At 34.7% G+C, this 23,088-nt stretch overlaps 1 protein-coding gene across 7 annotated transcripts in view; it reads left to right on the forward strand.

Moving 5' to 3' along the window:
* The window catches only part of cobll1b (cordon-bleu WH2 repeat protein-like 1b), a 56,346-nt gene that overhangs the window by 21,427 nt on the left and 11,831 nt on the right, over positions 1–23,088 (forward strand). For 2 of the 7 annotated variants that reach the window (XM_088605431.1, XM_088605430.1), the window contains 6 exons: positions 12,798–12,986; positions 17,864–18,071; positions 19,188–19,413; positions 20,116–20,157; positions 20,395–20,489; positions 20,598–20,828. In XM_088605431.1, coding sequence (XP_088461557.1) covers positions 12,798–12,986; positions 17,864–18,071; positions 19,188–19,413; positions 20,116–20,157; positions 20,395–20,489; positions 20,598–20,828 — 991 coding nt within the window. Of the gene's footprint in view, positions 1–4,602; positions 4,706–5,609; positions 5,904–6,181; positions 6,649–9,530; positions 9,669–12,797; positions 12,987–17,863; positions 18,072–19,187; positions 19,414–20,115; positions 20,158–20,394; positions 20,490–20,597; positions 20,829–23,088 lie in introns of those variants that run through there. The other 5 variants (XM_088605434.1, XM_088605436.1, XM_088605432.1 and 2 more) reach the window with 5 other exon arrangements.

The raw sequence follows: 23,088 nt of genomic DNA on the forward strand, positions 1-23,088 counted from the left end.
AAATACAAATTTGATGGTATTTCCCTGCTTTAAGTCATTTTTATTTCTGAGGTTTTTTTAACATGGAACTTCACTAAAGATCATTTTCAAACTCCACTTACTAAAACTAATAACTTACCATTTCCTAAGCTGTTAAAGAGCACCCTTTTCCATTTTAAGGCTGAAGTCAACTATTTTTTTCTCAGTCCCATGCAGTCATATAGACTGTAGCAGATTCACCACTGATTTCAAATCTTTAAAATGTATGGACCTAGGGTTAGGGTTAAAGAATCATATAAAGGAGATGTTTATAAATATTATGGATGTGATTTAGGTACTGCTAGAAATACAAATTTGATGGTATTTCCCTGCTTCAAGACATTTTTATTTCTGAGGTTTTTTACGGTTTATTATATAGTATATACTGTAAGGCGTTTGATGGTATACCACTGTAAAAAAACGGTCAATCAAAATTTACCAGTTGAGTCAATTCTACACTTAAAACTCATTTATTTTGCCCCTCTCTAACACAATGGCAGAGTTGGTTTACATCAAACTTTGCTGGATCTCCTAATCCTAACCCTTGCTGCAGCATATTTTTACTGTAAGTCCACGAGTCTATAACCTGTTAACATGGAGCTTCACTGAAGATCATTTTCAAACTGCAGTTACCAAAACTAATAACTTACCATTTCCTAGGCTTTTTAAAGAGCACTCATTTCCATTTTAAGACTGAATTCAACAATTTATTTCTCAGTCCCAACCAGTCACATAGACTATACGTAGCTGAATCACAACTGATTTCAAAGCTTCAAAATGAATGGAGCTAGGGTTAGGGTTAAAGAATCAGACAGATGGGGTGTTTATAAAGATTACAGATGTGATTTAAAAACTACTAGAAATACAATTTTTTTAATACATTTTTATTTCTGAGGTTTTTTAACATTTATTATACTTAAATAAAAATTAGGGTTAGAATCTCCATGAAAGTATGATTGAAGCCAATTCTGCCATTGTGTTTCAGAGAGGCAAATCATGAGTTTTACGTATAGAATTGACTCATCTGATAAGTTTTGACCTCTTTTTATAGTGGCATAACGTCAAACGCCTTATGTACAGTATAATACTGAAAAACAACAATGGAAATATCATAAAGCAGAGAAATACCATTAAATATGTATTTCTAGTTGTGCCTAATTCACATCCATAATATTTGTGCAGTACCCTTTAAAAGCAACGATACTACTTTATGTTGTTGTCTAAAAAGGAATTTTAAAACATTGTTACGTGTACAGTACTTCACAACATCATTCTTATAACATCTAAATCATCTCAAAGTTATACATTTGAGCATCTTTAGAATTGCTGCTTTTTTTCAGAGTTTTAAATGAATAGTAATTAATCAACTAGCTTTTCAGACACCTTTTTTACATGGCTCTCTTTTCACACTTTGTTCTTGGAGGTCCTAGAAACTATTTGCAATGTTCAGAATGTGAGACCATTCAGATTCTCAAGCTGGATAAGACATCCACTGCCCTTTTCCTTTTTCAAAGGGTAATCATTTTATGGGTATAAAATGCTATTAAAGGTATCCCCCATTATGCAGTAGATGTTTTTACAATGGATGATTATAAGCCAGAAGTTTTTGTTCCTTAGTGGGATGTGATTCTCTAGATTTTCAAAATATGTCAGAAATGACATACTGACTATTCTGATACTGTATCTATTTCAAATCTAAGGAAGGCAATCATATTTGAAGGCAAAGGCTATGACTCACCCATTGAGCTGATGATGACCCCTGGAATGAAAAGGAATTTATTTTTTTATTATAGCCCCAACAGAAGCTTCAACCAGTTCACTGTTAATGAAAGTTAAATTTGTACTCAGAGTAATCCACTAGACCGAGTAATACAAATGGGTTTTAAAGGACTAAATATGGAAATATGATGGATCTACTGTTTTTTTTTCTAGGATATGGTTAGAAATGATAAATCTGAGTATTCTGGAATATTGTCTTTATTTGCAATTTGTTTTTGTTTTTTTGGAAAAGTGCAGGTGTACATTGACTCACTCTCCAATGCATAACAATAAAAGAGCTTCACAAAAGGAACCAGGCAATGATTGCTAATATTTTTGTTTTACAACTAAAGAAAAGGTACAGTATGTTACAAAATGTTTTAAAGCTGTTTAAACAGTAGAAAATTTACTGATGCATTTGATGCTTACTAATAAAAACAGATGAAAATGGTTTATACTCCATTTATATATTGTATCCTGTGTATTCAATTCATTTAAAACTCTTGGTACAGTACATACTGTACTATACTGAGAACTTTTCATACTGCATTTACCAAAAATAGCCAGTAGTTCATTTGAATCATACAATACTATATCATTTACTTAATTCAAGTACTATTTAAAATCCCTAAATATAGACCTAGATAAACAAGCTCCATGTGAAATAGACAACCATCAAACCAACACTGAAATAAGTATTGTTGTCTCAATGAAAACAATCTGCAAAAGCCTTTACCCAGTTAAATATGAAAGGTTCTGTCAAACATGCCATCATATATATATCATCCTCTATATATTTGTCCCCTGCAATTTAGAAGTATTTCAAAGGTTTGTTGTAAAGTGTGTCTTTTGTTGTCACTGCTGGACAGAGAATTGATGGGGAGTTTGCCATATGATTTACTCTTTACGATCTGTGATAACCAAAATACCGTAAGTTGGATGTAAGGTATCAGCTAAATATTATTAATAATAATATTGCTGTACATACACATTAAAGTCCGGCAACGCTAGTAAAACAATTATAAACATAATGCCACATTTCAGTTTGTTGTGTCTATTACATTTTGTCTACATAGGTGAGCTAAATGGTATTTCCATTATAGTGGTATATTTCCATTATTACTGTTTAATAAGAAGAAGCAAATATATTGTAAAGCCACCTACAATTTTCTGCTGTGCTTATGAACATTTGCCTAGAATGTATGGTACTGTTTAGTACTAAATGACAATTTTGAAAGTTAGGATTTCATCACCCCATTCCCAGGACCTAATGAAAAACAGATTGCCTGGGAAACCAAAATTTAAAGTAAACCAAAGGCCACACAGCCAACAGCACCAGATTCTCTGGGTAACTCTTGAAATTTTGTACCTACAGGTTGCAATGCATAGTATTGTACTGTATGTGATTTGTTCTAGCTTATTAAGTTGGGGACATAACTAGTAAGAAGAAAAAACATAACATTTATAATCCTGTTTGTTTGCCTGACAATTAAGTTTCCTTATTATCTTATCTTCTAAAATAATCACATACAGTATTGAATTGTTGCGCAAAGACCTAAAATTCTTTAAATGTTTTTTGTTGGAAACATCTGCTTCATAATAAGTATTTTATTTTTAACTGCTTCAAACTTTGCTTGAAATCAATCAAACATGCCAAGATGTAATGTTAATTGCTCTTTGAGTGAAATAATAGCTCTCAGAAAGTTTTCCGAAACAGTTGTGCACCATTTGTTTAATAAATGTAAAGCCATTGGGTTTCTCCAAACTACTGCACATGTAAATTATTAAACCCTTTAGCATTGTGCTGCTGTTTTCAGTTTGAAAGAGTCACTTTGATATATACAGTAACTTGAAAATGATTATTTTATCTCTAATATCTGGCCTTTGATTGAGATTTTATCTAGTTTTACCTATCAGACTTGAAAGGAGTGATGAGATTACAATCCTTAGCAACGCTGGGGGGTTTTGTCTTTTTTTTAAAAATGTTTAAGCTAAATAAACAGCCACACTGTGCTTCTGAAAAGCCTCGGTTTCAGTTTTCCCAGAGAGGTTTTGTGCTGTCAGAGCCATCTAGAGTACAGTAAGTCTGTCTTAAATTCCATTGTAAAGATGTCATGTGATATACGCACAAATCCAGTTAACCATTCAGCATTAAACTGCCCTCTCTAAATCCAGGTTAATTAAAAATCTTTGTTGTATCATTTAGGACCTTCAGCCCAAAGGGCAATTTGAGAAATGAACAGAGTAAATAGCAATGAGCTGCTGCTCCCTAGCCATATTTTTAAAGCCATACCTGAACAGTTTTCTTACAGGGATTAAAAGGTAGTGTTGAGTCTTGTCTCATTTCATTAAAAACAACCTCACAAAAGTGTTCATACTACCATGTTCTAACAAGCCAAAACTTTGGCTTAGTATCCAATAAGGTGGGATTACTAAAAGAACACATGTACCTGTATCTGTTGATGAATCACTGTTCTGAATTACTGTATGTAGGTGTGTTTATCATCTGTGGTCAAATAGCTTAACTTTTGATAGGTTGAATGAAAAATATGAAATGCCACAGTGTACAGTATCGCAAAACAAACTGTGGACACAGATTCTAAAATAAGGAAAAGCTGCAAACAGGAATGAAACAGTATTAAAGCTAACTGTTCAATTGTCAGGTAATCTATAATACGAGCTTTGAAGAACAAAGCTGATTACTAGACTTTCCACAATTGGCTCTAAAAGGTAATATCTGCAGTGATAGTAACACAACACTAAAGAGCTTTTTCAAGTAAGGCCATGGGGCCAGTTTACAGGGATATAAATACGGGAGACAGATTTACTGATGTCACAGGCTAGGTGGAGCACATGAGACATACAGTTCTTTGAATTAAAGGGAAAAGTCAGATATTTAAAAGGTAATATTGCTTTGGAGAAAGGTAAGGTAAGCACACTTCTTCACTTGTCTGTGATAAGTGTAGAATGTATTGATGTCTTATTTTTATTCTCTAGAATATCTATGGCAAGCCCTCATTGGCAGTAATAATAACATTTCTCAGTTTAAAATGTTGTATATGATTTTTTTAACTTGAATGTAAAAGGCTTACTGATACAGTACATAATCAGTACAGTACATTACAGTATGTCATTCTGTCCTTTGCAAATGTACAAGAAAGAGACTCCCCAATATATTCTTTACTTCAGGCTACAGTATTTGTGATCAGTTCAGAAACTAGCCGTCTGAGACATACTGAAACGTAATTCAAAAATGAAAATCTAATTTGTGTAGCTTTGTGAGAAAAAAAGTACATTTTCAGAATAAGCATGACATTATTGATTTGCATTAGGTTTTTGATGGACTCAAACAGTACGCGAACAGTTTTCTTGCCGAAGGAAGTTATCACACCACTTGAGTACTATCAAAACATTAAAGGAGATCTTCAGGCAAACCCTGCAGAGTTTCTCAATTACAAGATTTCCACACTAGTCCACTCAATCATCCCAAGACAGAAGCTAAATAGTTTGAATGGAACTATCAGCAACAACGAGTGTTACAGTATATTTTTATTAGGCTGATTAATCTAAATGTTGTCCAGGGATTACGAAAGTGTCAGTTATTGAAAAAAATATCCGTGCAGTGTTCCTGCATGTACAGTATGAAACAGGTGTTCGCTAATGCCAAAAGCCTAAATGTGCATTAAAAAGACCCGTCGAACATGTACTGTATTTCTATCACCCTTTATATCCACTCAAACGGAAATGTGCAGCTGTTATTGCTGCATGTATTGTTGATCTCAATTCTTAAAATACTCTGGGTGTTGTCCAGTTGTGTGCAGGAAGGTGCTTTGCATATTGTTGCCTTTTGTATTATGAACCCACCTTTTCCCAGAGGACTTGTCCCAGCGAACAGCTAAGCCTCTACAGACCGGACTGGTATATTTAGAACTACAGTACAGTATTTGAACAAAAAGTACTTTCAGGAATTTATCATTGGACGCCGTTCGTCAATCAGGGCTGCATGAAGAGAGCAAGCAAGGCGGTTTTTACCTTTGAATACAGTAGTTCTATTTCACGCTATCTTGTTTTTGCTGCGTAGGACTACAGCACTTGGCAGGTTTGGACACTAGTGAATTACTGTGCATGTAAGTACCTGTGCCATAATAGCATACAGGGTAGATGGTTTATCCAAAGGTACGTTAAAATGTAACAAAGAGTTTGGCTATTAAAAATAAATTAATTACTTCGTTAATGCTTTGCAATTATCTCCATATACTAAGAATTACGAGTGTCTTGCTTCGCCGTTATAAACTGCCTCCTTTTTTGTCGTGTGCTTCCGTGAACATGTGATATAAATGTCTTTAGTGAAAAAACAAGTACAGTAGCTGTGGTCTCAGAGTGAAATCCTGCATAGGAATGTTTGAATTCTTATGGCTCCTTAATTAAATTCTGTGGGTTTTGCTTATGTCAAATGTTTGGCGTTTTCTTAGAATAGGTCGTCTTTAAATACACGCCTGATTAATTGGCTACAGTGAGAGTGCTCAGAGGGGGGTTTATTTTGCATTTACAGTACTACAGTACGTTTTGTTTTGAAGTGAGCTTCCTGGAATTTTAAGCAGATTTTTTGGGGGAAATAACGTTTTTAGTTTGAAATGTTAATTACTTGCTTGCTTAACACGACCAGATATTTTTTAAAAATATGAATTCGCTCACTGCTCCAGATCTGAACTAATCTGTGGGGCACCTTGTACCTAGACGAGCCTGTGATACGGAAAAATAAAAAGGGCGTTGCGTTGATTATATCCTCTTGATTGGTACGAGTTCACACAGGAATTCCCGGGACCGTGTCAAAGCATGCTCAGTTTTAAGTTAAGGAAGTAAACTGTAAAGGTAAGGGGATCTTTTATTTTTTCTTTTCTAGACAATATTACAGAATTGTAATTGGATTGTAAACCTAAAGCAGCGTTTCTGTTTAGGACAGGAAAAGCTGGTCTAGGTTGAGAAACAGAAGTATCATACAGCAATTCGAATGCTCTGTCGGACTTTAAATTGACCTCTTATCTCAACATAGACGTTACGAAATTTGTGAATCCGTTACAAATGTTAAAAAGGTTATAATATTTTTACAAGAAGAATAAATAAATTAGGCATACTGTAGCTTTTGGTGATGTCATAACATCCCGGAGGAAGAATTCCAGATATTTCTAATGTCGCCGGAAATTAGTTATATTATTAGTTACAAAAGTATTATTATAGGAGCACAAAGCTTTGAATGTGATGAAAGTATGGTGTTTTAACTATCAAAATGGAAAATTGGGTTAAGAACTCGGAAGAACACGTTAAACCCGTCTTGTAAAAAAAAACATATGGCATCCAAGAACATACTAAATTCCCAAGTACAGGAACCGTGCTTCGGTGAGCAGTTCAGTAACGTATTACCTTTGCAGAGTAATTTGTAGTGCTGAGAAAAAGTAAAGGGGCTTCTGTGGCAGACGTTTAGAGAAATAGTCACTCTTGTATTGGTTGCACTCTGAAAGGTGTGGACTCACATTGAAAACTGCCCTGCTGTATCATTTTCATTTTCACCTGGAGGTTGTAGTACTGTAGATGGCACTAAGTGTGAAGTCTGGTATTCTGTACACCCCTGGTTTGGTTTTCACTATTGATTTAAAATTTGCCTGAGGCAAAACCTTGAAATGTTTATTTTTTTTTCTGCTAAACATCCTCCAGCTCTGTTTGTCTTATCTTCCAATAGTCCTGTGCAGGGAGTGGCATTTTTCTGAGCATGAATCTAAACCTTTTTTCAAAACCAGTGTTAATATATTTTAAATTGTATCACTGACAATAGAGACATTTTTAATCTCTGGTAATACAGGAGAGATCTTTTCTTGACTTATTAAAATAGTTTTAAAACACATTAACAGAAAAAAAATATCTTCATTTTTTTCCTCAACATAATGTTTACTTTCAGAAAGTGCTGCAGAACTGAGATTGTTGATTAGATGGCTGAGTTTAAGTGTCAGAAGCCTTTTGTTAAAGAAACAAAAGGGGTGGAAATGTGTCCATTTGCAGTGAATGGTGTTTTTTCCTGTGTGGCTTTTCTTAGTTGAAATGTTTTCAGTTTCAGTGACTCAGCTTCAACTAAATAAAACACAGTACTTACAGTACTGTACTCTTTGGGACGTACAATATTTTTAAAGAGTTCATCTTCATCTTACAAATCAGAAATGTTGAAATATAGCTGCACAGTGTAATATGAAATGTACTGTATGTCCCGTCCTGTCTTGCTATTCTTGGTCTTTTTGAGACACTGAAGAAAAACTCAGAATAGTAAAGGTGGGAGTAATGAAAACGGTGCTATATTTCACAATGTCAATTGTTAAGAATATTTGTTGGATTGCTTGGGACCTCTAAAAACAAACATTTCCTCAACATATTGAGCTTTCTAATCTGCATTTTATACTTTTAAACTTTTCTCAGGGCTGCTCGTAGCATCAGTGGCAGGGTTGGATATGAACTACAGTATGTGTTGGATTTGCCTAAGCTGTTTTGTAATGGGGCACATTAAGTTAAGAGTCATGAGAATTCAAGAGAATTTAATTCTTGTCAGATGGTGTTTACAGTGGGACGTGTCTGCAGCAGTGAGTATTACTGTATTTTTATTTGGGATTTTGGAAACATTTTGTATTCACTGGTTGATTTGTTTAGTACTTTGACCTTCATGCCGCCTATGTCAATTGAGCAGGTCCAAGTGTGTTTTGTTTGTTTCAAAACGAGTACATTGGTCGAAAGTAGGGTAGGCTATATGATTTTTTTTTCCAAAGGCAATGAAGGAAGCAAAGTGGGCTGTTCATAGATTACAGGCCTCCTGTCGCAACAATGATCCCTTGTTCTGTCCTGTAGGCTTTTGAGCTGAAACTTGTTGTCTCTGGATAAGGCTCCAGCTCAAATTCATGCTCTTGACACCTTGGAAAATCACACAGCAGTTTGGAAAGATGCATTTGAAGGCTTTATTTTTCTCTGTCAGGTGCATGCAGCTCTGCGGTGAACCTCTGCACTAGCTATAAAAACATTTCTTTACAAAACATAATGGGTTACATCATTTAAAATAAATGATCATATTGCACATCTGCAGTGCTTGATTCCTCTGTGCCTTGAAGCATACTAGAAAGGCAAATGATAGAAAGATTTGGGGCCTCTACCTAGAGGTTGCAAATATTTTTGCCTCACACAGAAGAGCTATAGCTATCTCTGCTCTTCTGATCATCATGAAGTAATGAGAATTAAAATACTGTTACAAAATATGAAAACAGTATTGTTTGTAGTTTTCTCTTTTACCAAATAGATGATGCGGGGTCAAAACAACAGATATTTTCAAAGTAAATATTTACCCATCTATTGTCATAAAGCCGCTCAAATAGAATTTTATAAATGTAATATTCAGTACCTTTAAAGGTATATGTTCTATAATTTAAACACAGAGGTAGACGTTTTTAAAAAGCTGGGTAATGCCTTACGAAACTGCTTGGATAAGATCTTTCTAAATAAAAGCCAATATTTGGCTGACCATTATTTAAACTACAATCAGTTTTAAAGACCTTGAAAACTGGACTTTATACAGTACCAGCGCTCCAGTGTGTCCACAGCATGTTTCTTCTGTTTTGGATAGTTTCCAGATTAAGCTGTTCCAGTATTTAAGTATTTCTAGCTGCAGACCAGTTTAAGTGGCTTGAATGCAATTGTTTATGTAACTGACTTGTAAGTACTACTGGGTCTGTTTCAAAGTCAAGTGTTATATCCTGCTATTAATGTGGTAGGAGGATGTTTTCAGTGTGTATGCTGTACAAGGGAACAAGAAAACTTTTTTAGTCTTGGTCTTCACTTATTTTGAATTTCTGTTAAGGAGTCGGGTGAGTTTTCAGAAAATTCCTACCATATTAGTAGAAGATGTCATTTATTTCTCAGTAGGCCTAATTCTGCACAGAGTGTCATCTGGATTCATATTTCAATTTATATTTTTTTTCAAAGGGTTCAAGGGAACTGTTCCATTTTGCTTTCAGTATTGTGTTTACATACAATACAATGCTCAAATGAGAAGATGACTTCCTGATATATATATATACTTATCGTAGTCAAACAGTCAAATCAACAATGTGTGTTTTGTAAGGACTGCATCCAGTGTCAGCTGATATGCCAGAAAGAAACTGCCTTACATTTTATGGTCTAAATAGTATAGTCATGTGAATTTATCACACTTCAGGGTTTTTCTTATGAACTCCAGTCAACTGTGTCTGAGTTTCAACAGCTGCTGCTGTTGAGCAGTATACTGTATAATTACAACAGTATTTTGCAATGAGATGCATTCTAATTTCAGCAAATCAATACATGCTCATGACTAGATGTGATGTATGTGTCTTACTTGGATTATTTTACATTGGTTTGGCTAAAACTAAAATTGAATGACAGTTTATTTGGAACTGGGAAACCTTTAAATTATTGAACCACTTGTGCTGTACTTGTAAAGTGTATGGAAGTAGTTGGAACATTTCTGAAATTCCAACTAGATGAAGTGCTATCAGTGAGTGCACAAGAAATTTCACACTGGAATTCCACAAGCAGTGGGTCATATATGCAGGATAGCCCCCTTGTATTTAGGATTTGTGTCTGTTTGTTCCACTGTATTTTAGAAATGTGACTTTATATGCAGTTTTAACAAAAAAAACAGACACACTTTATAATACTTTCTACAAGGTCAAAGTATGTTCTCTTGTGAAATGATGTATCTCAATAATAAACATGCAGGTGTTTACTTTGGCTGAAAAAATCAATGTTATTTCCCGGTCAGGTTAAAAACAGTGTGAAACGCAGGGCTAACAGTGTATAATGTACGATGGAAGTCTGATGCAGTGACATCGTTCCTCATATGTCTATATATGCATGATTCTGCTTATATGGGTGATGTTTTTTTGATCACAAGAGGAAATTTTGAAGTCTATATGGAGAGTATTAAAGTGGATAATGAAGATACAGAGGTCAGGACTGAATGAAACAGTGATCACCAAACAAAGGCATAGTAATATTTATAGTTTGGTAGAGCTACAGTAGGTCCCCAACAAATCTCTAGCTCTTGAATAGATTTTTTTAGTTTGCACTTGCTTCCCATCGCACCTGAAATTGCATATATGGGGTGTGTAGTCAATAATTTTATTATAATAATTTCTAATACCCGAAAAACCTAGAAAGGAGAACCATAGAACTGAAACAGTTGAAATATGAAGGTATGTTAATTTTTTTATGGAGATGTGAACTTGAAGAGATTTGGGAAAATGAGTCAGTTTCTGCCTTTGTGAAAAAGTATTCAAGTATTTTATAGTGATGTTAGGTAAGGAAGACAAAGTATCTTTATCAAAGTATTTAAAGTGTTTGAAGTGTTTGAACAGCAGCAGTTTAATATAGAAATAAATAGTTTAAGTAATTTTAGAGTCACATTAGAACTTTAATTTTGAATTCAAGCTGCCAACCAACTCCTAATATAAGGTATCCTATCCTTTTGGTGTTGCTGTGAGGTTTATATACTGTACATATATTATTTTGGTAACCATCTTTATTCCCATGTTTTAAAAATGCAGGGCAGAATTCTTGGGAAAAGCTTGCAAAACAATAGAGTCTGTTTAGCCTCTTTCACAAGTTTGTTTTAATATGCAAATTAACTCCTTAAATTCATAGCAAACATACCAAAATCTGGAACTGCTGATCGTTGAGAGATTGGTCACAACATCAGATTCTGAAATGTCCTGTCCATGAGCTATATATACATATTAATCTGGAAGTTTTAGTGCTATTTAAACTTTGTTTCCTCTTGAGTGTTAAGGACTACTTTCCTTCCATGTAAGGCAGACATACTCTCCTTATTAAAGTCTGTTTTTCTGTGTCTGAATGAGTGCACAGAATGGATATTTGTTTGGAGTAAAAAACTTTTTGCTGTGTAATCAGTGGAATAGAATACAAAAGATTTTTTTTATTCTGTGAAAAGCTACACCAGCCAACCAAGTTAAAAAAAACTCAACCAGAGCAAAGGCAAAGAGAAATAAGAAGAAAAGAGCTAGGCAAAAAGGAAATAGTAGGTTAATGGCAAATATTACAGTAACCAAAAAGTGAGGAGCAAGGGGCAGTTAATATTTTACAGAATAGAATAATCAAGTAAGGTAAAGTAGTGTGGACAGAATAGAATGTAGGTTACCTTCAAGGACAATAGCAAATGATAAAACTCAAGTTAACTTTATCTGTAGTGTTTGTGTTGTGCTTTTGCAGATAACCACTTCACCAAAATTCACGTTTTGATATAGTAGAATTTGTTATGTAACTGTGTACTGTGATACCTTTCCTGTCATGCATCAATGGTAAACATGATGGTTTAGACAATACAGTTTTGGAATTTCCAGTTTTGGAGATTGCTGCTTTCAGCTGCCTTTATGTTTTAAGATTCCTCATGCCAGTGTTACATATTGCATTAACTTGTCCCCGCTGGCAGCTCTGTCTCTCCTGTGTTACTTCACTGCACTTCTAAACTGCTGCTGACAAAGCTGGTTCTATACTTATGTGATTAGGATGATCTGTATTAAAACTATAACATAGCAGTCAAGGTGAGGGTAACTTTCTCAAATATCAGTTATTTTTTAAGTAGCAAAAACTGACCTCCTTATCTACCTCCTCGAACTTTATAAATGCATTTACCAGCATTGCTCATCACATTACACTTTATCAATCACTTCATTGTTATACCCAAGCTCCTCTTTGAGAGGGAGTCCAGTTTCAAATTTTTTTTTACTAAAGAGCTTTAGTTATTGCAAGCACAAAGAATTTGAATGCCATTCTTATCTTAAATGTGTACAGTGACACTGTAAATATGTGTAAAAACAGGCTGCACTGCAGTCTTCCTTAACAGGAAACAAAGCAGTCCTGAAGGTTTTAATAAAAAAAAAAAATATTGCAGCATGTTACTGGCAGACTTTCTTAAGGTGTTGTTTTTCCTTTGACAGAAAATCAACCAAAGGGAAAGCTCCACCTCCGCCTCCCCTAGCAAAGGGCTTTGATGGTGCAAACTTTACACAGAACATGGAAAATCCAAATGCAGCCATGGATCAGAAAGAAAATTTGATGGACAAGGATATCACTCTGACAGTGGTGCTTCCAGGAGGTACAGAGAAGACAGCTACTGTGCGTGGAAGGTAAGAGCACATGAGGTGCATAGAGGAAGGGATTCATAGACATGTGTTGACACCTTTGTAATCGAAGCAGCACACTGTGGGACAGAAACAGTCCTGCTCAAGAGGGACAGACTCAAGGTTATTACAAGAGTTGTGCATAATGTGCTGTACTTCCGTCAGCTGTGCATTGCATGGAACTTGTTAGGCTAATTGTTTTCAACACATGTGCTAAGGTCATTGTGGGGGCAGGTCTGTAACTGCTGGCTTCTTGAATTTGCTGTTTCCTTGCAAAGCATACAGTAGTTGGTATCATTCGCAGCACAAAAGTATTATTACAGTAGTGCAGCTGTGTTCCATATTAAAGGCATGCAAAGCAGTCATATGGTTTGTATGAAACATATGCTTAAGGAAGACCCCAATTTTCCATGATTTATGTAATAGAAATTAAATTTATGGTTGATACACTGGGCCACAAGATAAGTTGAAACCTGCTTAACCTATAAATTATAGTCTGTTGCTTTGGAGACAGGAGGCTAATTGAGGCTTTTTGCAAAAGTGCTTTTAGTCATGATGAGATATGTCTAGAATTCCATCTTATCGGTCCTGTGAGTTTTTTTTTCTGTACTTGTTTCGAAATGTCTGCATTTAAGATACAGATAAAATTAAAAAAAACAGCTGTGTAAGTCGGCCTAGTGATGTTAAAGGTTTCCATTGGAGACTTTACCTGTTTTATGATTACCATGATTTAATGGATAGACCTATTTCTTACATTTTGCATTTTGTCTGGCCTCCATAAGTTTTGTCAACCTAACACTTCCGTGTTGAACCTGAAGCTTCATGAACTTCCAAGTACTGTATTTGTTTCCTAATCTGTATACTGTATTTTTTAAACTTGTGTGCCAGCACATATTTGCAGTAGTCATGAAAAGTGAAATATTTTTTTGGGTGTGTCACAATAAAGCGTTTTTTTATATTTTACAGTAGGTGATGCTTTAAATTGTTCAATTGTTTTTTATGTAAAGTATATTTTATTAATCATCAATTTATATAGATAATGTGGTTCTGTAAAATGTTTAAAAATCCATAGAATATGAATGCTTTAGTACTATTTTACAAAGCCTCAGCTTCCATAATTTGATAATGCACAAAATATCAATTTCTTTCTTTTGTATAAATACTATAAATCTTAATATGTTACAACAGTGCATTCACTAGTGGACTGGATCTTTATTTGAAAAATATAATTAATCACTTGTGTTTATTCTTTGCTGTGAATAGTTATGCTGTGAATAAGTGGGTACAGTATGTGACCTTTTGTCATTTTATGTAATCCAAATCTTGTACCCTGTATATTTGGATTGTTCAGGAGCAGACTGATTTTACCAGAAATTCTAAAATGGATCATCTTTATTGTACACCAAGGCTTGAAGCCTAACCATTGCTATGACTGAGAAATTAGAAAAGGAACCTTATCTTTAAAATCAGTCAGTGAGTGTACTGAGGCAGATTGTCACCATTGATGCCCTTGATTTATAGCTATGATTAAATGCAGTCTTTGTTGTTCTGTCATTAGAGTTTATTGCAGTGGCAATAGTAATTCTATGTCCCATATCTTTGTTTGGTAAACAGTTTGGTTGTCTCAGTATATTAAGTGCCCTGGCCTGAAAGTACTTTAATAAGAGCTCAACTTCAGTCCTTCAAATTCTTTAGCCTCTGTATTAATTCCAAGTTTGTCCTGAGCATTACAGGAGTACAGTGTGTTCATTATGTTAAGGATTAAGTTGCTGGGATTAAATTTATAAAGGTTTTCTTAATTCCAGAAATAAGGAGACTCCATTGAGTAACACTGTGCACATGCTATTTCTAATAGGTTTTCTACAATTAAGAAATGTTAGATCTTAAAGGCATGTAAGAGGTTTTGTTTAATATGAACTAAGTATTAATGATTTGTGCAAAAAAGGAGGTGGGATTCTACTTTGTTCCTCTTCTTATGCCATAGAAACATTGCATTTTACTGATATATCTAAAAGAGGTGACTGACAATGTATCATTATGATTCATAATACACCTTTATCCATCTCCTTATTACTATTCTTGTGAGTCAAGTTGAGGAAGGCAGCTGAGTAACTTGGATGTCATTGCAGCATAATCTGTTGAATAAGCTTTTCTGAACCAAGATGATCATAGTTTACTTTAGACAGCCACAGAAGGGCCTCTTGCTCACATTAAACTTATTCAAATCCTGCAGTAATAAAAGGATTATTACTGCTACTCTACAAATTATCAGTACATCATAAAAAAATACCCTGGGGAAACCTGTTTGAACATGCAGCACTGATGTCACAGGAAATGTTTCAGTTCAGCATAGTTATCCCCCAAATTATAAGAACATAAGAGAAGTTACAAGGGGGGACCACTCAGCACATCAATCCTGTTTGGTTGCTACTATCTAAATCCAAGGATTTCATCCAGCTGTTTGTTAGGATGGGTATTTGTTCAATAGCATGCCTGGATAGCTTGGTCAATTCTGCAACAACCCTTTGAGTAAAAAATGTCTTCTTGGTTTAAATGCATTTTCACATAGTTTCCACTCATGTATTCTGGTGTATGTTCAGGCTAAAAGGTTCACTTCTTTTAGCCTCTCACTGGAGGACAATCATTAGAGGCCAGGAATGTATCTGGTTGCTTGTCTCTGGATTGATTCCAGAGTAGCAATATCTTTTTGCAGAGTGGTGATCAGTGTTGTACACGGTATTCTACATTAAAGTATAAAAGAACAACTTCTACAAGTTTAATAAGGAGCTTAAGGAGCTTCTGGAGCCTTCTACATTCCAGGAAAGATAATCCTTACTGGTCAGTAATTGAGGAATCTGCTGTTAACTTTTCTGAACCCCGTGTTTTGCACAATGCATTTAGTTGGTTCCTTTTTAAATCCAGAACACGTATCCAGTTCATGACAATTTGTTTTGTCTAATGAGCAGTGTACTGTAACTTTCCAAAATATATCCATAAGCAAAGAATGAGACTTAATTATCTGTAATTCCGCATCCTGGGTCATACATCCTATACACGATATGTATACAGTAACACTTTAACACAAACATATATACTGTAAAATGTGCAATTTAGCTTGGGGCTTAAAGTTCAATAGACTATTTTCTAGGGAATTCACCACTATATATTTTAAAATCCAGGCTTTTAGTGTTTAATTTTGATTTTTCCAGATTAAATAATCATTAAAATGTTAATTAAGGAGCTACAGGACAGTGAAGGATTTCAAGTGGTCTTTCCATTATGATAATGTAATAGCATTCAGTATGAACTTGAAAGATTTTAATATCGGGCAACTATCCCTTTTATCTTTCTTTTTCTACAATGTAGTTTACATTCTGTAAATACATTTTAAAGACTAAACTCTAGTATTTTAAAGGCTAGTTCATTAATAAGGAATGTACAACTCGTAAGTGAACCTTTATAGACCTAATTGGGCCATTTCCTCTTTCATCTGTAAGTAAATTTACTTTTCGTTGTAGTTTATTCAGTCTCTATTAATTCCTGCTGAAATTAAAATGCAAATTAGAAACACTGGCAGTGCATGTAAAAATATTTTGTCATAATCTTATTCCCTGACATGTAAAATTTGCTCTTTTTGTGTATTTCATCATATTGCCTATAATAGAAGAGGGACCGATCACATAGCATTTTGGTGCTATTATTGCATGAGTAATATCTACTCATGGTTGTTTTTGACCTACAGTACTACACCCTCGAATATAAACTTAAACTCAGCAGGTCCTTGCTAATTTGACTTGGCACATGGCCACTGGTGCTTCCTTTAGGTTGAAGAAACAAAGAAATGCACCCCACTTTGTGTCCTCTCCGAACTAGTAGAAGAACAAGTACTAGCAAAAACCTATGATCAGTGAGTTGATGTCATAATAATCTGCATTAGACAGATTCCAATTCATTTGCAAATCAAATGGACGGCTTTGGCTTTTCTGAAGGTAGTGCTTTTTATCTGGGGCCAGGAAGATGACTGTGACTCTGGAGCACGTGTATCCTGTAGACTTTTTTTTTTGCAGACCCATACCTGAGGTTAAGTGCCAAATCTCTGTGTTTTCTAAGAGCTGAGAGAGTCCTGCCCGACAATTCACTATTCCACGTTACCCTCGGGAGCGTTCACTATTTGTGTTCACTAATCTTAGCCGAAACAGGCTGTAATGCGACCCAGGCTCAGACCAATGATGCCTGGATCATATTGCTCAAACAAGCTCCTTTTCCAGTTAAGCCGCTTGGAGAGCCCCAGGAACAAACTGTTTTGCATGTTAAATGACAAGGAATAAAATTTGTGAAGCAAACATGCTGAATTCTATTGAAAGTGCCGACATAAGTAATTTTTTGACTTCTTAAAAATGAAAACCCCGCTGGGCAGTAGATTAAGAATTGGCCAACACTGCTTGATATACCCATTGTGCAAGTGTCAGGACAGAATGGAAGTCTGAATTGTAATATATTTCACTGCTGTGCAAGATTTACACCATAGTGTGAGCGTAGCCTTCTATGTATAGCTTAACTTTTACTACAAAGGGCATAGGTAATTTAAGAAACTTCTTGTGCAGGTGAACTTAAAATTTTTAAATAGTATAAAGATTAAAATTTCATTGCTGCAGCAGAAATCTATTTGTATCTAAGTAGTACCTCACACAGCTACACATACTTGATATTATTTGTCAGCATTGCCATTTTGAAAATGAGTTAAGTACTTTTGGCATGGGTGTGTCTGGGTGTAATTTGCGTCATTTAATTAAAAAAAAACCTTCTGTATTCTGTTCTTCTATGATTCTCTGTCTTACTCTGAAATAATTGTATCTTAATTCATTTTTCATTCACTTTTACAGCGAACCGATGATGGACCTATTGGTTGCTCTTTGCAGTAAATATCATCTGAACCCATCAAGCCACACTATTGAGCTCATCTCAACCAACAGAAACCAAATCAAGTTTAAGCCAAACGCTTTAATAGGGACACTAAATGCAGAAAAGATTATACTAAAACCTAAAGGCACTGATGAAAAGAACAAAAAGGCTGCTCCTCAAATGCCTGAGGTAAAGAAAAATCTGAATATATAACCAGCGAAATTGACAAATCCATTGTTTAACAAATGCTGCGATGCAGTGGTGTCCTGTCCAGGGTGTATCCAGCCTGAGCCTGTTGCTTGTCCGGTTAGGCTCCAGCTTTCTCGTGACCCTGTTTAGAAAATGGATGATTTAAAAAAATAGGACTGAGATTTGTAGTATATTTATGGACTTAAATTTAAGTAATAGTTATTTAATTTACAAGGACAAGTGCGATAGTTACAGGAACAACGATAAGCAACTGAGGAAGAAGAGCTGTGCTATAAATTACTTATTTGCCGTTTGTTATTTTTCTATTAACATATTGAACTTATTAAACTTGTTACTGTTTAGGAAAAGAAAAAAATTACTAGCACCTGAAGTCCTTGGTTCTGATGTCCTCACAAAGAAAATGTATTTTAAAAAAATATTTGGAATAACCCAAAGTTTTTTTTTAAATTAAAAACATTTTGCCTTGCCTTTTAGACAAACATATCTAGTTTTCTGAGTTTAAAAAGCTGTGGCCTTAAAGTAGATCTGTAGTTCAGAACTAACAAGGATCTTGGACCAGCTGTAAAGAAGCTTCATTGCTTATTTGGTAGAATGTATGAGCATGTCAGGCAGAATTTCTAGCATGCAATTAAACACCACTAGTAATAAATGCAATAAAAGTAGAAGAAATGAACATCAGTGCCTGGTAAGTTTGATCAGTATTAATAGTGGAATGAAATATTGGTGCATTTTGATGCTTTCGAAAGATGATAACCATGAGCACAGCATGGACAGCACATACTGTTTTGTGTTCACGAACAGCCCTATTGTTTTAGATATGTCAGTTGCTGTGTAAGATGCCAATTAAAATAACATGTATAACAGTTAATGTTGAATCACAGTATAGCATCTTATATACCAGTTCAATAGGGAGGTTAACAGCCGAAGATTCTAAATTTAGAATATACTGGGGAAAACAGTGTATTTTGAAGACAATAGGAGCTGTATGATTTATTGTCTTCTGTTTATTCTGCTGTGCAATGAATGTATACAAGAAAAACCCCAGCAAAATTAATGTTACAAAGCTTGTGCATCTGTTTTGTTGTTTATCTGCAGGCTACTGTTCGTCTTGTAATAAACTATAAAAAGACACAGAAAACTGTTTTGAGAGTTAACCCAAAAGTACCTCTTGAAGAGTTGATTTCTGCAGTTAGTGAAAAATGTGAATTCGATCCAAAGAGTACGGTATTACTGAAAGATGTCCACTCACAAGAGCCCCTGGACTTGTCAAAATCCCTCAATGATCATGGTATAAGAGAAGTTTATGCAAAGGATGGTAAAGGTAAGAGATGGTACAAGTATGATATATTTTTGCTGTGTTTTATCAGGGAAGAACAATTTTATTGCTTTTTGATCATCATTTTTTTTTTCTGTTGATTTGACTTTGATCAGTTGTTTTATTTTTTGGAGAATGAACCCATGTTATTGTGTCCCACCTGTCCTCCACCATTCTTGACCAAATATCAGTTGTCTTTGACCTTTCATCACATGTTGAGATTGGCATTTTAAAAATTAAGTGACTAAGAACCTAAAAATTCAGTGTTGGCAGGCTTTTTAAACTGGATATTGTGAAAAATATTGTGGTATTAAGCAGTCTGAATTGGCTGCTGTAATGTATTCTGAGTAAACAATTGAATTACACATTTGAGGGTGCTGTTCTGAATTGATTTATAACTTTATAAACAGAGAAATAAAATGGCAGTAAGGGAAGAAATAAGTACAATTGACCTCTTTACCTTGTCCTGCCCCTGTCGTCTCTGTTATTGGTAATTCAGTTTAAAATACAAAATATTGTAGACTAAAATTGCACTTTGCAACCCTTCTGTTATTAACAGCTGTACCTTTTTGAAGGTAATCATGTTAAGATTTAACCCTATACAAAATGTTATAAGTCACTGATAAAGGTTTTTCATGAAAAGTACAGACCAAAACAGAATGTTGACTACATTCATTATACTGTAATGATTTGGTCTTTCCTTAACAGGTGTTGGTTTAACAGATTTACAGGTCTCTTCAGTATATCAAGGTAACATCTATATTTTTATTATTTAATGAAAAATATGTAAAGTGCAAATTATATGACACTATAAAAATAATAACCGTCCAATTCTTAATTTGTGTTTGAAAAACTGATACTCTAGCACTGATGAATTGTTAATTCTAACGTTTTACTCAGATCTATCACCTTGCATAACATATCTGCAGTTGTTAACAGTATCCTCCAATGAAAACAGATACTGAAAATTTTTATTTGCATTTTTAGAGAACATAAGCCAACCAAACAAGGACAAAATTTTGAAGGAGAAAGAAAAAGGATTTTTCAGTATATTTAGAAAAAGTAAGAAGAAACCTGATCAGGTATGTTTTTTTCCCTTTCCCTTCAAAGAGCCTTGCCTCTTAGTAAAGATGATGTGCTTGAAAGAGATGGAATGTGAATACTGTATTTTTGTCATTGTTGTATTGAAGTCTGCCACTGCAAGTGCTCCAGCATCGCCAACTTTAAACCAGCAGAGGCCTGGCAGCATGAGCTCACTGAGCACCCATGCCTCTATGTACAATTCCAATACACTGCCATCTGAAATGCCAAAGAAACGACGGGCCCCACTGCCGCCCATGATGGTTTCACAGAGCTTCCCAACAAACCTGAGTGAATGTCAAACTAACGCACAGCCTGAGGCTTCTCCTACAAGTGATCAGGTGAGCAAGTAAATTTAGATTCTTGATAAGGTTTCTTGAACTGCGTTTGTGAATGGGAATCTTCAGTTTTGCCATTTTTTGCACTGATAATGGAATTTGCAAACCATCCATTACTAGGAAGCTGTTTTGTTCCAGTATTCCTAGTAAGAGTTGTGGATACCCAGAATTTTAATTATACTGGGAGCATAGAGGGCAAGGTGGGACAGTACCGTCTACAGAATTCCAGTCTATCACAGCTTCCACAGGGATGGAATATTTTACTTCTCTTCTTAATAATTATTTTATTTTGTCCCTGGTAGTTGTGAAAAGACTCATATCTGTAAAAAAAACATTGCTTCTGAATCTCTAGTCACTTCTAATCTGGATTTAATAGTTTTTGAGCTGTGTACTCTTAGCTTCTTTCCTAGTGCTGGCAGATGCAGATTATCAAAACTTTTTTAAAAATGTCCATGTTATACCGTCTATATTTGTAAGTAGGTTTTACAAACATGTACAATCTATAGACAAATATAGGCTGTATTACATCTGGACATTTTTTCTCTCCTAAGACATTTTTTTCTGATTTCAGACATTTGGCTCCCTTTGTTCTCAATAGACGTATGATATCATTATCTGGTATGGTTCTTAAACTTCATTGTAAGAAGAATAGAAGACTGCCCCATTTTCCGAGCGTTCTCAATCTGATTTATTTACAGAGTCATTTAAGGCTTAATGCTGCACCAGTGTACAATTTATTTATTTACTTTTTAAAAGATTATCTAGAGACCTTAAGAGACAATATTTTAGTCTATCCAAGTCCAGTACGTCTGAGAGAATTAGGTATTTGCTGGCAAAAGTCCCAGATCAGTGGAGTTCTTTTTAGAAGAGGTTGTTTGGTTCACTTGTGCAATGATACACCTTTCTTTCTGCAGGCATTTTTTTCTTTGCGGAAATCTTATGGTACATTGTTTTCTAACCACAATCTAGAATTTCAGCATCTGAAATGCATCTAAAAACTCGACACAGGATTTGATTATATTTTTACCCAGTAAAATGTTAACATACTGTATGAAAGTACATCTTTATGTATTTAAGATAAACTGTAGATTCCTTACTACAGAGCCAGTAAATTCCATTTTAGCTTCTGATTTCACTGTTGTTAATCTTTGAAACGCAGCAAAAATCTCATTGATCATAAGCAATCTACTGTAAACTTATTTGGGGAAAACTGTAGACAACTTAGGAGTATTTTGCTATGTGATTTTTTTATATGTTTATAAAGACACATTTGCAACACAGGTATGGTTGTATTTCTGATGATGCTGTACAAAAAGGTGGAATATTTTAAATACTTTTGTTGTGTTTTTAGACTTGTAGTGTATCTGGTGCACCAGAAGAGGGCTCCTTGTGATTGTATGCAACCAAAAAGAACATTTACTGATATATTAAATATTAAAGACAGAATTGTTACCAAAACTGAATTTAATCTGACAGAACGTTGCATTTTTAAGCTGTCATCCCAGAACTGGAAACATTGTAAAATGACAACACACATAGGCTGTTGTCAAACACTTTATAGTAAATAAAAAATCCTATCAGGTATGTGATGTGTTGATGTGGGGGAAGAAAAGCTCAGCATTGCTTAAGCTAGATACTTTGTGCCATGGATTGAATAGTCCAGTGCATGACAGGAGTCTGTACATTGATTTCTGCTCTTTGTTTTCCCTGGATTTTCAGCAGTGTTTTTTTGTAAACTGTAAATAAAAGAAAGATTTCAACACAAGTTTGAGAGCTGCTATCTTAAAGCTCATCTTGACATATTTGAAACAGTGCCAGGTTCCTGTTAATCAGCATTTGTGTGGAATGTTTTTTTTCTGTGGAAATTCATTGGAAAAGGTTCTGATTAAATTGCATGTATGAGATTTGTTAAAACGAAAACAAAATTGTGGCAGAGCTTCTCCATAAGACAAATCTCTGCAAAATATATCTTGGGAAAAAAAACATTATGTTCACAGTGCATCAAATGCACAAGTAAGCAGGAAGGTTTTGAAACAGTACATAATAATTATCTCCGTCTATTACTTTTAAAGTCATGTTTTATTTACTGTTTAGTTTCAATGCTCTTTTAATTTCAAGTAGGTTTAGTCTCCTGTATATAGAGTAGTTTGCTTACAAACTAGAGTAGAACAGTTACAGCTTATATTATTTTCTCCTAAACATACATGTAATTGTGAATTTTACAGTCATACAACCGTTTTTAACTGAACAGCTCTATATACTC

This window comes from Lepisosteus platostomus, chromosome 14 (assembly GCF_059453375.1).
Source record: "Lepisosteus platostomus isolate fLepPlt1 chromosome 14, fLepPlt1.hap1, whole genome shotgun sequence".
Lineage (NCBI taxonomy): Eukaryota > Metazoa > Chordata > Actinopteri > Semionotiformes > Lepisosteidae > Lepisosteus > Lepisosteus platostomus.